At 41.8% G+C, this 13359-nt stretch overlaps 1 protein-coding gene across 2 annotated transcripts in view; it reads left to right on the top strand.

The window, feature by feature from the left end:
* LRRC20 (leucine rich repeat containing 20) overlaps positions 1-13359 on the top strand; it is an 810255-nt gene that overhangs the window by 419492 nt on the left and 377404 nt on the right. For both annotated transcript variants that reach the window (XM_044298858.1, XM_044298859.1), the window contains exon 4: positions 4634-4801. In XM_044298858.1, coding sequence (XP_044154793.1) covers positions 4634-4801 — 168 coding nt within the window. The remainder of the gene's footprint in view (positions 1-4633; positions 4802-13359) is intronic.

The following is a 13359-nucleotide window of genomic DNA, read 5'->3' as shown; positions in this document are numbered from 1 at the left end:
TGAGAACAGCCATGGAGGTGTGCATGCTGGGAGTTGTAGTTGCACCACAGCTGGAGTGCCGAAGGTTGCTGATCCCTGCTATATGCCATGCTCATGGAGCGTCCCCATCACCATGGTAACGTCTCCATATACTAGAATGTACTGTCGGATTTGAGAATTACGTTGAAATCGCAAATGCGATTATTTCGTGTTATATTAATCGCATTTGAGATTTCAATAGGAGAGTAGCCTTTAAGTTTAAAAAAAAAAAAAAAAAATTTAAAAAAATCGCATATGCGATTTTTTAAATCGCATATTATTCGCGATAACTAGCATAATGACGAATATTCGATTTCGACGAATATAAAACGAATATTCTATCGAATATTCGCGAATTTCGTCGAAATCGAATATGGCACCTGCCGCTCATCACTACTCAGATATACTCCTCGTTACAATTTGAGCAAGCCTTAATAGGGTATGGCCACACAGTCAGGTTTCCTGAAGCACTTTTGGAAGCCGAAATAAGGAGTGCCTCATAAAGGAGAGAAAGTATAAAGGATGGATATGACTTCTTTGTTTTTTAGTTCACTTCTGTTTGGCTTCCAAAACTGCATCAGGAAACTTGACTGTGTGGCCATACCCAACTGTTAGGCCCCTTGCCGAAGAGCGTCTCTCCCGCAGTGAGTCTGCAACGCAGCTCCCGGCCTGACCTCCCAGTGTTGTCGGGGGTCACATAGCATTATATTGATTTATGATGCTACGTAACCCTTACAGTTAATGCTGCCAGTGTCATCCAATACATTCCAGAACTGTAAGGGTTACAAATCAATATAATGCTATGTGAATCCTGTCAGTGCTGGGGGCTCAGGCCAGGTACTGCTATGCAGACTCGCTGCGGGAAGAACGCTCATCTGCAAGAGGCCTTAGTGTTACCACTAATTGCCAGGCTGCACCTGCAATTGCATCTGAACATCAAAATGACGGTAAGTCCAGGTGGAGCCGACAATTAGCATGTAATAGTATCCTAATTACAGTACATGATTGAAGAGTGTTGTATAAGGGCATGATTATTTTTGTTGTGTGTGAGCTTCATGAATGTTTTTGTATTCATATCTACATTTCTCATGCTGTTCAAAATTGGCAAGTGTTTTCTGCATAATTACCTCATGTCTTGGCACTAGAGAAGCGTTCACGCTTCGTTTGGTGGTAAAAGCAGAATTGCGTTATGGATTCCATTACCACGGACCTTAACGCAATTCTATGACTTTCCATTATTCATTCTGTCATAATTGAAGTCTATGGGCTGCAAAACGGATCCGTCCCATTGCCTTTATGCATGGGAGTCCTCTCCTACATAACGGAAACGGGACTGATCCGTTATGCAGGCCATAGACTTCTATCATGACGGAATGAATAACGGAATGCCTCTAAAGGCATTCCGTCATAGAATTGTGTTATGGTCCGTGGTAACGGAATCCATAACGCAATTCTGCTTTTACCACCAAATGAAGCGTAAATTAATTTCATAAAATGGAATTCACTTATCTCTACTTGGCACCATTGTTGTGTACAACCCCAATAATAAAAAAAAAAGTTGGAGGTTTACACTGTGTAAAATGTAAATAAAAACAGAATGCAATGATATGTAAATCTCATAGACCCCTAGTTTATTCACAATAGATCACAAAACATATATTAGATGTTGAAACTGAGACATTTAACCATTTCATTAAAAAATGAACTTGGCAGCACAACTCATCTCAAAAAGTTGGGACAGGGCCATGTCTACCATTGTGTAGAATCCTCTCTTTTTTTAAAGGGGTTGTCCGGGTTCAGAGCTGAACCCGAACATACCTCCATTTTTACCCTGGCTTGAGCATTGGAGCAGGTGACGTACCGGGGCTCTCCATGGGGCTACCAGGAAGCCCGGTGAGGTCACCAGCACTGATGGGTGGGATTTAACACTGCCCATGCCAGTAAAACTGCTAGGTCAGCGCTAAAGCCCGCCCATCAGAGTCAGTGACGTCACCGAACACACTGCCGGGCGGAAGTTTCCGCCCGGCAGTATGTTATTGAAACAAAAGGGAGCGCATTGGAGTATGAGATGCTTCGATCTAGCCTCAGGGGGGCTGCCTGGCTGAAAATGAAGTTATGTCCAGGTTCAGCTCTGAACCGGGACAACCCCTTTAACAACAGGCTGTAAATGTCTGGGAAATGAGGAGACCAATTGCTAGAGTTCTGGGAGAGGAATATTGTCCCATGCTTGTCTGATATAGGATTCTAGCTGGTCCACAGTCCTGGGTTTTCTTTGCCGGATGTTTTCATTTCATGATGTCCCAAATGTTTTCTATTGGTAAATGGTCTACACTGTAGGCAGGCCACTTCATCACCCGGACTTGAAGTCATCCTGTTATGATGGATTCAGTATGTGGTTTAGCATTGTCTTGCTGAGGTATGCAAGGCCTTCCCTGAAAGAGAAGTTTTCTGGATGGAAACATATGCTGTTTTACACCCTCTATATACTGTTCAACATTGATAGTGCCTTTACAGATGTGTAGACATAAATACAGTCCCATGCCATCAGAGATGCAGGCTTTCGAACTGTGCACTGATAACAAGCTGGGTGGTCCCTCTCTTCTTGAGTCCAAAGCAAACACTGTCCGTGGTTTCTAATTTTTAATCTGACCCTAGAACAGTTTTCCATTTTCCTCAGTCAATTGAAGACAGTATAGTCTCTGTATTGACATATGGTTTCTTGTTGGCATGATACTACAGCTTTAACTTGAATTTGTGGATTGTATGGAGAACTGTGTTTAGAGTCAATGATTTCTGGCAGTATTCGTAAAGTGGTTTTCAGTACAGAATCATGCCTGTTTTAATGCAGTGCAGCCTTAAGGCCCATACATCACACGCATCCAATATTGACTGTCAGCCTTGTACCATGCGCTCATGGATTTCTCCAGATTCTCAGAATTTTTTTTATGATATTGTGTTCTGTACATAGTGAGATATTCAAAGTCTTAGCAATTTTACATTGAGGAACATTTTTCTGAAATTGTTCCAAAATTTTTAGATGCAGCTTTTTGCAGATTGGTGAACCTCTGGCTATCTTTGCTTCTGAGAGACTCTTCATTTCTGACATGGTCTTTGTATATCCAGTCATATGACTTAGTAGCAAATTACTCTGCCAGCTGTTTTTCTATTAGTACCACTTACTTTTCCAGCAGTTTGCTGCCCCTGTCCAAACTTTTTTAACCACCTAACTGTCTTGCCCGAGGTCAGCTCGAAGCATGCAACTGGTCTTGTTTGAAAACTGGCATGACAGCATTAGTCCAAGATAAGCAGGATATATCACCGTTAGAAATCGAGTTGGGAATAATTGGGGTAAAACCTGCTTTTACTTTAACTTTCAGCTGCATTCACTGCATCCAGATTTCTAACAAGGATATCTTCCCATATCCTGATGATAGTGCTGTCATTCTGGTATTGTTTGAAAGCTTGGAATATCAGCTTTCAAACAATATAAAGCCCATATCTCTAGTTGGTACCAAACTAGAGAGATGAGCAGCTAAAGCAGCCACCCCCCCTCCCAGTTAGTCTGGAGGAGGCAGGGGAGCAGTTGCAGAGCTGACAGCCTGCAGGAGGAAAGTCAAAATAGTTTAATTTACAAAAATGTGATATTATCATCAATGTACAGACCAAAATAATCAAGTTGTTTATGTTATTTATTACCACACAGTGAATGCCGCAAAAATGTAAAAATAGCTTTTTTTTAATCTTTCCCCCTACAAATAAAATAATAAAGGTTATTTAATACACTATATCTACCTGCAAAATAAAAACAAAATTTAGAAGAAAAAATTAAAAAGTTATGACTGCTAGAACACAAAAGGGGGGAACTATTATTGGTCCTTAAGGCTAAAATTAATTATGTCACTAAGGGCTCATGCACACGACCGTATGCCCTCCAAGACATGCGGGCCATATGTCCCGGAGTGGCATACGTTGTGCGCACGGGAATACACAGCATCATAGATTACAATGATCTCATGAGTGCATGACAATGGCCCCGAGGGCGGCTCGACGTGCACAGCATCATTGTAATCTATGATGCTGTGTACTACCCTGCGCACAATGTATGCTGCTCCAGGACATATGACCTGCTCACGGACCGTATGTCTCGGAGGGCATATGGTCAAGTGCATGAGCCCTAAGGGGTTAAAAATGCAATAGTGTCTCCTGAGTTGTGGGCCAACAGGATTTACTGCAGACACACTTTATAAATCTACAATAAAAAAGTGTCATTTTTAGGAGGGTTTTCCAATTTTAATGTAACTTTTAGGAGGTTAATATTTGTTGCTGCCATCAAATTGTTGCGGCCGTTTAAATGAGTTAAATTGTTCCATTAAAATGGTAAAATGTGTCACTTTCAACATCTAATGTGTTCTATTTTCTATTGTGAATAAAATGTGTCTATGAGATTTGCAAATCTTTGCATTCTGTTTCTATTAAGATTGTACACAGTGTCTCAACCTTTTTTTGGAATTGGGGTTGTTTTATAGTGTGTCTCCATATCGGCAATATTGAGGGATTTGGTCGTCATAAAATATCATTATATGTGGACCTAATCCCTCATTGTTTTGTGTCACAGAGCTCGATCTTCAAGGAAATCTTCTTCATGTACTACCCCATGAGATTAGTCTTCTATGTAACCTGAAAACGATCAACTTAGCAAGAAATAAGTTTGAAACATTCCCAGATGAGCTGACAAAAATTCTGTGCATTGAAAACATCAACCTGGAAGGCAATGAGATCAAAGGTAGGTGAAAATGCTTGCATCTTTATAGCTAATAATAAAACATTAATGAAGACCTGTCAGATCCCCTCACGTCTGTTTTAGTAAATAATTGTTTTCCTCATAATAGAATAGTTCTGGACTATCTTTTCTTATAGCTCTGCCTTGCACCATTCCTTTTTTATTCCTCCTATGAATACACTGGGAACTGGATGTCTCTGCACACGTAAAATTGTCCAGTCAGTGCTGCCAGTGTCAGACTATATAGGGACACACCTCGGGCAAGAGGAATGGTAACACCCAGTTGTGAATTTATGCCTGATTTCTAGGAATAGCAGAGTAATGGCACCAGACAGAGCTATAAAATGCTCCAAAATTGTTATTTCACGGGGAATACAAGCATGCATTCAAACAGACGTTAAGAGAGGTGACAGGTCCAATTTAAACTAGAGTGCACTTGTCACCACCATAACGTCCCCCAACTGCCCAATGTACCACACATCTCCAGTAATCATGTCCATAATGATTGAATTGGGTAGTTTGTCCAATGAATATCTTCGCAGCAAAACCACCTTATTTCCTCCATGCACCCAGGTCCGGATTAAAGTGAGAGTCCTCTACGAGATCTCCAGGGTCAGAAGGGGCATCAGTCTGAACCTGCAGTTCTGGATGTCACAGTGGAGGCTGAACTAAAAATCAAATAGGGTGAGCGCCTGCTGTACTCTCAGTGCTCTCACTCCTAGCTCTGCATGGGTGACCCTGAATTAAGAGAGACACAGCACCGCCTCAAAGAACTGTAATAATGATCTCTCCTGTTACAGAATAATAATTACTGTGGCCAGCAGGTGGCAGCACTACACAACGATGTAGGTAGCGATGTCGGTTCACAGGAGCCTAGCCCCGATGATGCCCTGTTAGCAAGTAAGAAGAGATGCAAGGAAGAGGGGCACATTGCAGCGTCCCTCCAGCCCTCACTACAATCAGAAGAGCATTCATGAGGTCCTCCATCATGCTTCTTATTTGGTGAGTGACGGCTGGAAGGAAATCAGGGTTCCCCTGAAGCTGTTGCCTGTCTGTGTTAAGTACAGGCAGCAAATTCAATGGAATTATAACATAGTAACATAGTTTATAAGGCCAAAAAAAGACATCTGTCCATCCAGTTCGGCCTGTTTTCCTGCAAGTTGATCCAGAGGAAGGCAAAAAAAAAACTTGTGAGGTAGAAGCCAATTTTCCCCACTTTAGGGGAATAAAAAATTCCTTCCCGACTCCGATCAGGCAATTAGAATAACTCCCTGGATCAACGACCCCTCTCTAGGAGCTATAGCAATCATGATTTATAATGTTATGTTCCTCTGCTTGACCTCATACTGACAGCTTTATGTCACTATGATTCTGTGGAAAAAAGGCCATGCAGATACACATAGCATTATAAATCATGATAATGCTGTGAGCTCCTGCAAGTCCAGAGCAGAGGATCACACTCACACACGGAGCGTGATTCCCGCAATGGACTCGCTCGTGTGAAACAGCCCTTAGTGAACTCTTCATCACCACCTCCTCAGGCAGAGAGTTCCATAGTCTCACTGCTCTTACTGTAAAAAATCCTTTTCTATGTTTGTGTACAAACCTTCTTTCCTCCAGACGCAGAGGATGTCCCCTCGTCACAGTCCTGGGGATAAATAGATGATGGGAGAGATTTCTGTACTGACACCTGATATATTTATACATCGCTATTAGTTCTCCCCTCAGTCCCCTCATTTTTCTAAAGTTAATAAACCTAATGTTTCCAGTTATTACTTTAGTTGCCCTCTTCTGAACCCTACAGCTCTGCTATGTCTGTCTTGTTCCTAGGATCCCAGAACTGTTCACAGTACTTCATGTGTGGTCTGACTAGTGATTTGTAAAGTGGTAGGACTATGTTCTCATCACAGGCATCTATTCCTGTTTTGATGCAACCCATTATCTTATTGGCCTTGGCAGCAGCTGCCTGACACTGGTTTCTACAGCTTAGTTTGCTGTTCACTAAAATTCCTAGATCTTTTTCCATGTCAGTGTTACCCAGTGTTTTACCATTTAGTATGTACGGGTGACTTGCATTATTCCTTCCCATGTGCATAAACTTACATTTGTCAGTGTTAAACCCCATCTGCCACTTATCTGCCCAAGCCTCCAATCTATCCAGATACCTCTGTAGCAGTATATTGTCCTCTACCATGTTAATTACTTTACACAATTTAGTGTCATCTGCAAAAAATGATATTTTACTGTGCAAGCCTTCTACAAGATCATTAATAATTATATTGAAGAGAATAGGACCCAATACTGAATGAACCCTGAGGTACCCCACTAGTGACAGTGACCCAATCTGAGTGTGTACCATTAATAACCACCCTCTGTTTTCTATCACTCAGCCAGTTACTTACCCACATACACGTTTTCTCCCAGTCCGAGCATTCTCATTTTATATACTAACCTTTTATGTGGTACGGTGTCAAATGCTTTGGAGAAGTCCAGATATACAACATCCATTGATTCGCTGCTGTCAAGTCTAGAACTTAACTCCACATAGAAACTGATTAAATTAGTTTGACACGACCAATCCCTCATGAAGCCATGCTGATATGGCGTTATTTGCTTATTTTCATTGAGGTACTCCAGATAGCATCTCTTACAAAACCTTCAAACAGTTTACCCACAACACATGTTAAACTTACCGGCCTATAGTTTTCAGGCTCTGTTTTTGGACCCTTTTTGAATATTGGCACTACATTTGCTATGCGCCATTCTTGTGAAACACTCCCTGTCAGTATAGAGTTATATTATGTTTTTCTACAACCTATGCCCCCTACTTTCTTCCCCTTATTCCCACCCTTTTCCCCCTCCACTCATATAGCCCCTGGGAGGCTTTGTTTCCCAATGCCACTTTCTGTTTCTTCTGTCTACTCCTCCCAGATAACAGACACTTTATGTCCTTCTTGCACATCTCACACAGGTAGGCCACATCATGTCTCCTCCTCGCCTACAGCGACCCCAACAAATAGAATCTGCCATCTGCACACACCTGTTATATATGCCACTTCCAGTACCTCAAATCCTAGTACCTCCCACAGGGCCATGACATGTTGTGCCCCCTTACCCACACAGAATCCTGAGCGACTGCAGCATTTATAATAGACTATGGACTCACTGCAGCATTTACACTAGACTATGAACTGCAGTGTTTCCAAAAGACTATGGACTGAATGCAGCATTTACACTACACTATGAAGAGACTGACCACATTTCGAACTGACTACAGTACCATTTACACTAGACCATGGACTGCAGTATTTCCAAAAGACAATGGACTGACTGCAATGTTTATACTAGATGATAGACTGGACTGATTGCAGTATTTACACTAGACTATGGACTGCAGTGTTTCCACTAAACTATGGACTGACTGTTGTGTTTACACCAGAAGATAGACTGGACTGACTGCAGCATTTTCACTGAATGTCTGACTGCAATGTTTACACCAGATGATATACTGGACTGACTGCAGCATTTACACTAGACTATGAAGTGACTACTGCAGAATTTACACTAGACTATGGACTGCAGTGCTTCCACTAAACTATGGACTGCGTGTTGTGTTTACACCAGAAGATAGACTGGACTGACTGCAGCATTTACACTGAATGTCTGACTGCAATGTTTACACCAGATGATATACTGGACTGACTGCAGCATTTACACTAGACTATGAAGTGACTACTGCAGAATTTACACTAGACTATGGACTGCAGTGCTTCCACTAAACTATGGACTGCGTGTTGTGTTTACACCAGAAGATAGACTAGACTGACTGCAGCATTCTCACTAAACTATGAACTGACCACTAGAGATGAGTGAATTTTTAAAAAATTTGATTCGGCCAGTTCGCTGAATTTTTCGTATAATTTGCTTTGATCCAAATTTATTCGTGGCGAATCACGTTATAAAACGGCTATTTCCAGGCTGCAGAAGTATCAACTCAGCCTTGCAGGTAGATGTTAGCGTCAAGAAGAAGCGCATTCCTTTTACAACGTCATCAGCTGATTCCACATAGATGTCTACAGAACCTGTTCTATTAAACAATTATACAAGTAGAGCCCCCTGACAGAGTGGAGAGGGTGTCAGCAGTAAGTTTGTGTTGACGTCACTCATTATTTTGCCCTTCTTCTGATCTGTCAGAACAATAACCCTCAAAAAACTAATCCTGTCTGTGAAGCATCTGCCTTCACTCGGTCAGCATTTGGTCAGTAATCAATATTGCTAAAGCCCAAAAAAAACAGGAGTGGATCCAAAACAGAGATGACACGTGAACAGAATATTTGCATGTCTTCAGTGTTCTCTACCCATTCTTGCTTTTGGTTACCAAATCATAAGCCAATTCTGATGGGACCATACAGGCCTTAGAGCTGCTACACTGTTAAATAAATGATGTCAGCAAGGCTGAAATCCAAAATAGTGGATCAGTCATGATCATAGGAGACCATAGAGTGGCCCAATGACAGGGTCAGGAGGTGGAAGCAGTAAGAGGAGGCCACCGAGTGGCACAATGAGTAAGCCTGTAGGTGGCAGCAGCAGCATTATGAAAAGGCCACTTGGTGGCACAATGACCGAGTCTAGAGGTGGCAGCAGCATGAGTAAGCCACAGAGTGGCACAATGACCGAGTCTGGAGGTGGCAGCGGCATGATTAGGCCACAGAGTGGCACAATGACCGAGTCTGGAGGTGGCAGCAGCATGAATAGGCCACAGAGTGGCACAGCGACCTAGTCTGGAGGTGGAGGCAGCATGAGTAGGCCACAAAGTGGCACAACGACAGAGTCTGAAGGTGGCAGCAGCAGCAGGAGGCCACAGAGTGGCACAATGACAGAGTGTGGAGGTGGCATCAGCATGAGGAAGCCACAGAGTGTCGATCGACCAAGATACTTCTGCGGGATCCTGCCTGGCATGAACAGGCCTCTAGTAGCTACAGACAATGACAAGACAAATGGTCAAGATAGCTTTGAGTGCGAAAGAGTCGCAAAGTTCAAGATAAGTCACCGCATATAACCGCAGCGCTGACCACAGAATACATTTTGTTTTTCAAATGAAATACTTCAATAAAGATTTTAACGCATATAACCGCAGAGCCGACCACTGAATAAATTTAGTTTTTCGGCCGATATACTTCAATAAAGATTTTACCACATATCACTACAGCGCTGAACGCTGAATAAGATTTGTTTTTCCACCGAAATACGTCACTAAAGATTTTACCGCATAGAACTGCAGCGCTGAATGCTGAATAAAATTTGTTTTTACAACAAAATAAGTCACAAAAGATTTTACCGCATATAACGGAGCACAGAGATGGAGAGGGTGTTCGGATTCCCCCCGCACTATATGGACATTTCAGAAATGAACCTCTACTCCCGACAGCAGCTCCTGGGAAGGTCATGGAATGTCCCGGTCATCTGGCATCTATTCGCTCCGCTAAAGGATGCTTTTGAAAGTGTGTAGAAGCCACATGGGGCCCCCATACTGCAGATTTATCATGGAAACATAATGGAAATTTTACCGCATATAACTACAGCGCTGTACACTGAATAAAATGTGTTTTTCGACCACAATACGCCAATAAAGATTTTACCACATATAACTGCAGAGCTAAATACTGATTACAATTTGTTTTTCCACCAAAATACATCACAAAAGATTTTACCGCATATTACTACAGTGCTGAACAATGAATAAGATTTTTTTTCACCTAAATACATCACAAAAGATTTACCGCATATAAGTACAGTGCTGAACGCTGAATAAAATTAGTTTTTCCACCAAAATACGTCACAAAAGATTTCACCACATATAACTGCAGCGCTGAACGCTGAATACAATTTGTTTTTCCACCGAAATACGTCCCAAAAGGTTTTGCTACATATAACTGTGATCGAAATACATCAATTAAGATTTTACCACATATAACTGAGCACGGAGATGGAGAGGGTGTTCGGCTTCCTCCCGCACTATACGGACATCTAAAAAATGAACCGCTGATCTCGGTCATCCGGCATCTATTCGCTCCACTGAAGGATGATTTGAAAGTGTGCAGAAGCCACATGGGGCCCCCACGCTGCAGATTTATCATGAAGACATCATGGAGATTTTACCGCATATAACCGCAGCGCTGACTGACTGCTACAGCTGCTACTTACGTGAGCTTCTGCACCACTACTTCCCGGGTAGGTAGGCTGCTGCCAAGCAGGTGCTCTACCCCGGGTACGTTTGGCTCCCCACCTCCCACTGCTGCCACCCTGATGACTCCCAGCCATGCTTTCAACACATATAACCACCGACGTGAACTGAGAAATATTTTTTTCTTTTTTTACTGAAAGAGGCCAGTAAACACTTTCAAGACATATAACTACCACCGATGTAAACTGAGAATTTATTTTTCTTTTAGTACTGAAATGGGCTACTAAACACTTTCAACACATATAACCGCCACCGACATGAACTGAGAATGTATTTTTCTGTTTGTACTGAAATAGGCCACTAAACGCTTTCAACACATATAACCACCGCCGACGCGAACTGAGAATGTATTTTTCTTTTTGTACTGATATGCAAAATAACACATATAACCGCCGCACTGACTGACTGTTACTGCCGCTACTTCCGAGAACCCCTGCACCACTAATTCCTGGGTAGGTAGGCTGCTGTGAAGCAGGTGGTCTACCCCGGGCACGTTTGGCTCCCTACCTTTCACTGCTGCCACCCTGCTGACTCCCAGCCATGTTTTCAGTGAAGTGAGTATATATTTTTCTTTCTGTACTGAAATAGGTCACTGAATGCTTTTGCCACAAATAAGTGCACCAGTGAAGTGCCTATATTTTCTTCTTTCTATAATGAAATAGGCCACTGAATGCTTTTGCCATAAATAAGTGCACCAGTGAAGTGCATATATAATTTTTATATTTTTTACTGTAATATGCCCCTATACGCTTTCAACAGAAACAACTGCAGAAGTGAACTGAGAATGTATTTGTCTTGCTGCACTGAAATAGGCCACTATATGCTTTGACCAGAAAAAACTTAGAGTGAAGTGCGTATATATTTTTCTATTAGTACTGAAATACTCCCCTATACGCTTTCACCAGAAATAACTGCAACAGTGCAGTGCATATATATTTTTATTTTTTTTACTGTAATACGCCCCTATACGCTTTCAACAGAAATAACTGCAGAAGAGAACTGAGAATATATTTTTCTTGTTGGTCTGAAATAGACCACAATACACTTTCACCAGAATTAACTACAGAAATGCACTGAGAATATATGTTTCTTGTTGTACTGGAATACGACTCTATACTCTTTGACCACAAAAAATGTAGAGTGAAGTGCATATGTATTTTTCTTGTAGTACTGAAATATTCCCCTATACGCTTTCACCAGAGATAACTGCAAAAGTGTGTGTGCAGTGTGTATATATTTATCTTTTTTTACTGTAATACGCCCCTATATGCTTTCAACAGAAATAACTGCAACAGTGCAGTGTGTATATATTTTTCTTTTCTTACTGAAATACGCCCATATACGCTTTCAAAAGAAATAAATGCAGAAGTGAAATGCGTATATATTTTCCTTGTCGTACTGAATAAGATACTAGAATATAAGCCACTAAAGGCTTTTCAACATAACACTTGCAGCCCAATAACAAAAAGCTGGAATGACAGAGCTGTCTAATGACTATTTGGATCCCCAAATAATTGTTCCTTACACTTGTAAATCACTTTCCTATCAATGTCCCTAGCGCCTTCTGACGTCACTCCCTGCACTAAATGCTGTGAAATGATTCATATCCTTTCCCTGCACTTATAAATAGTTTTTTCTGTCTTTTTTTCCACACAATCGTTTTTTCCTCTTGCTGTCCCTAGCACCTTCATACGTGTGTTCCTGCACTCTGAACGCAGGAAAATGGCAGAATCTAAAATGGATGCCGTAATTTTAGGGCTGTGACATCATAGGGCTGGCTGGCTGCATGTCAATCTGGGTGATCCCGCCTTCCCAGAGTTCCTTGCCCCATGTCCTCACATGTGTAGCTGCAATTTTAGGGAAATTGCGATTCGTTACCACGAAGCGCAAGGAAATTTGCATTCGTTGCAAATCAAATTTTTCCTGAAATTTGAATCAAATTCCACTTCGTCAGCTTTGAGTCGTTCATCTCTACTGACCACCACAGCATTTACTCCTGGGCCGTATTTAGAGTTGATGCTGCCCTAGACACTTTAGTGCCGCTCTACCTTTGATGTCCATACATAATTTAGATAACTGACAAATAGTCCCTAGGCCGTCAGCTATCCCTCATAACTTCCCCATACACATACACATACACGAAAGCCACTCTGCAAAATAATCTACAAAGCACCATGGGGAAAATTATACTAAGGCTCACATTTCCTATGACAGTGTTACCAAGAAGCCCGCTGGGTGTAGGTGCACCTAGTTTATTAACAACTAACTGGTGGCATGTCAGTGACAGCATGTCATGTCACACAGTGGCTCCTGCTTT

This window comes from Bufo gargarizans, chromosome 6 (assembly GCF_014858855.1).
Source record: "Bufo gargarizans isolate SCDJY-AF-19 chromosome 6, ASM1485885v1, whole genome shotgun sequence".
NCBI lineage: Eukaryota > Metazoa > Chordata > Amphibia > Anura > Bufonidae > Bufo > Bufo gargarizans.
The sequence above is the reverse complement of the archived record's forward strand: the minus strand, read 5'-3'. Positions and strand labels throughout refer to the sequence as shown.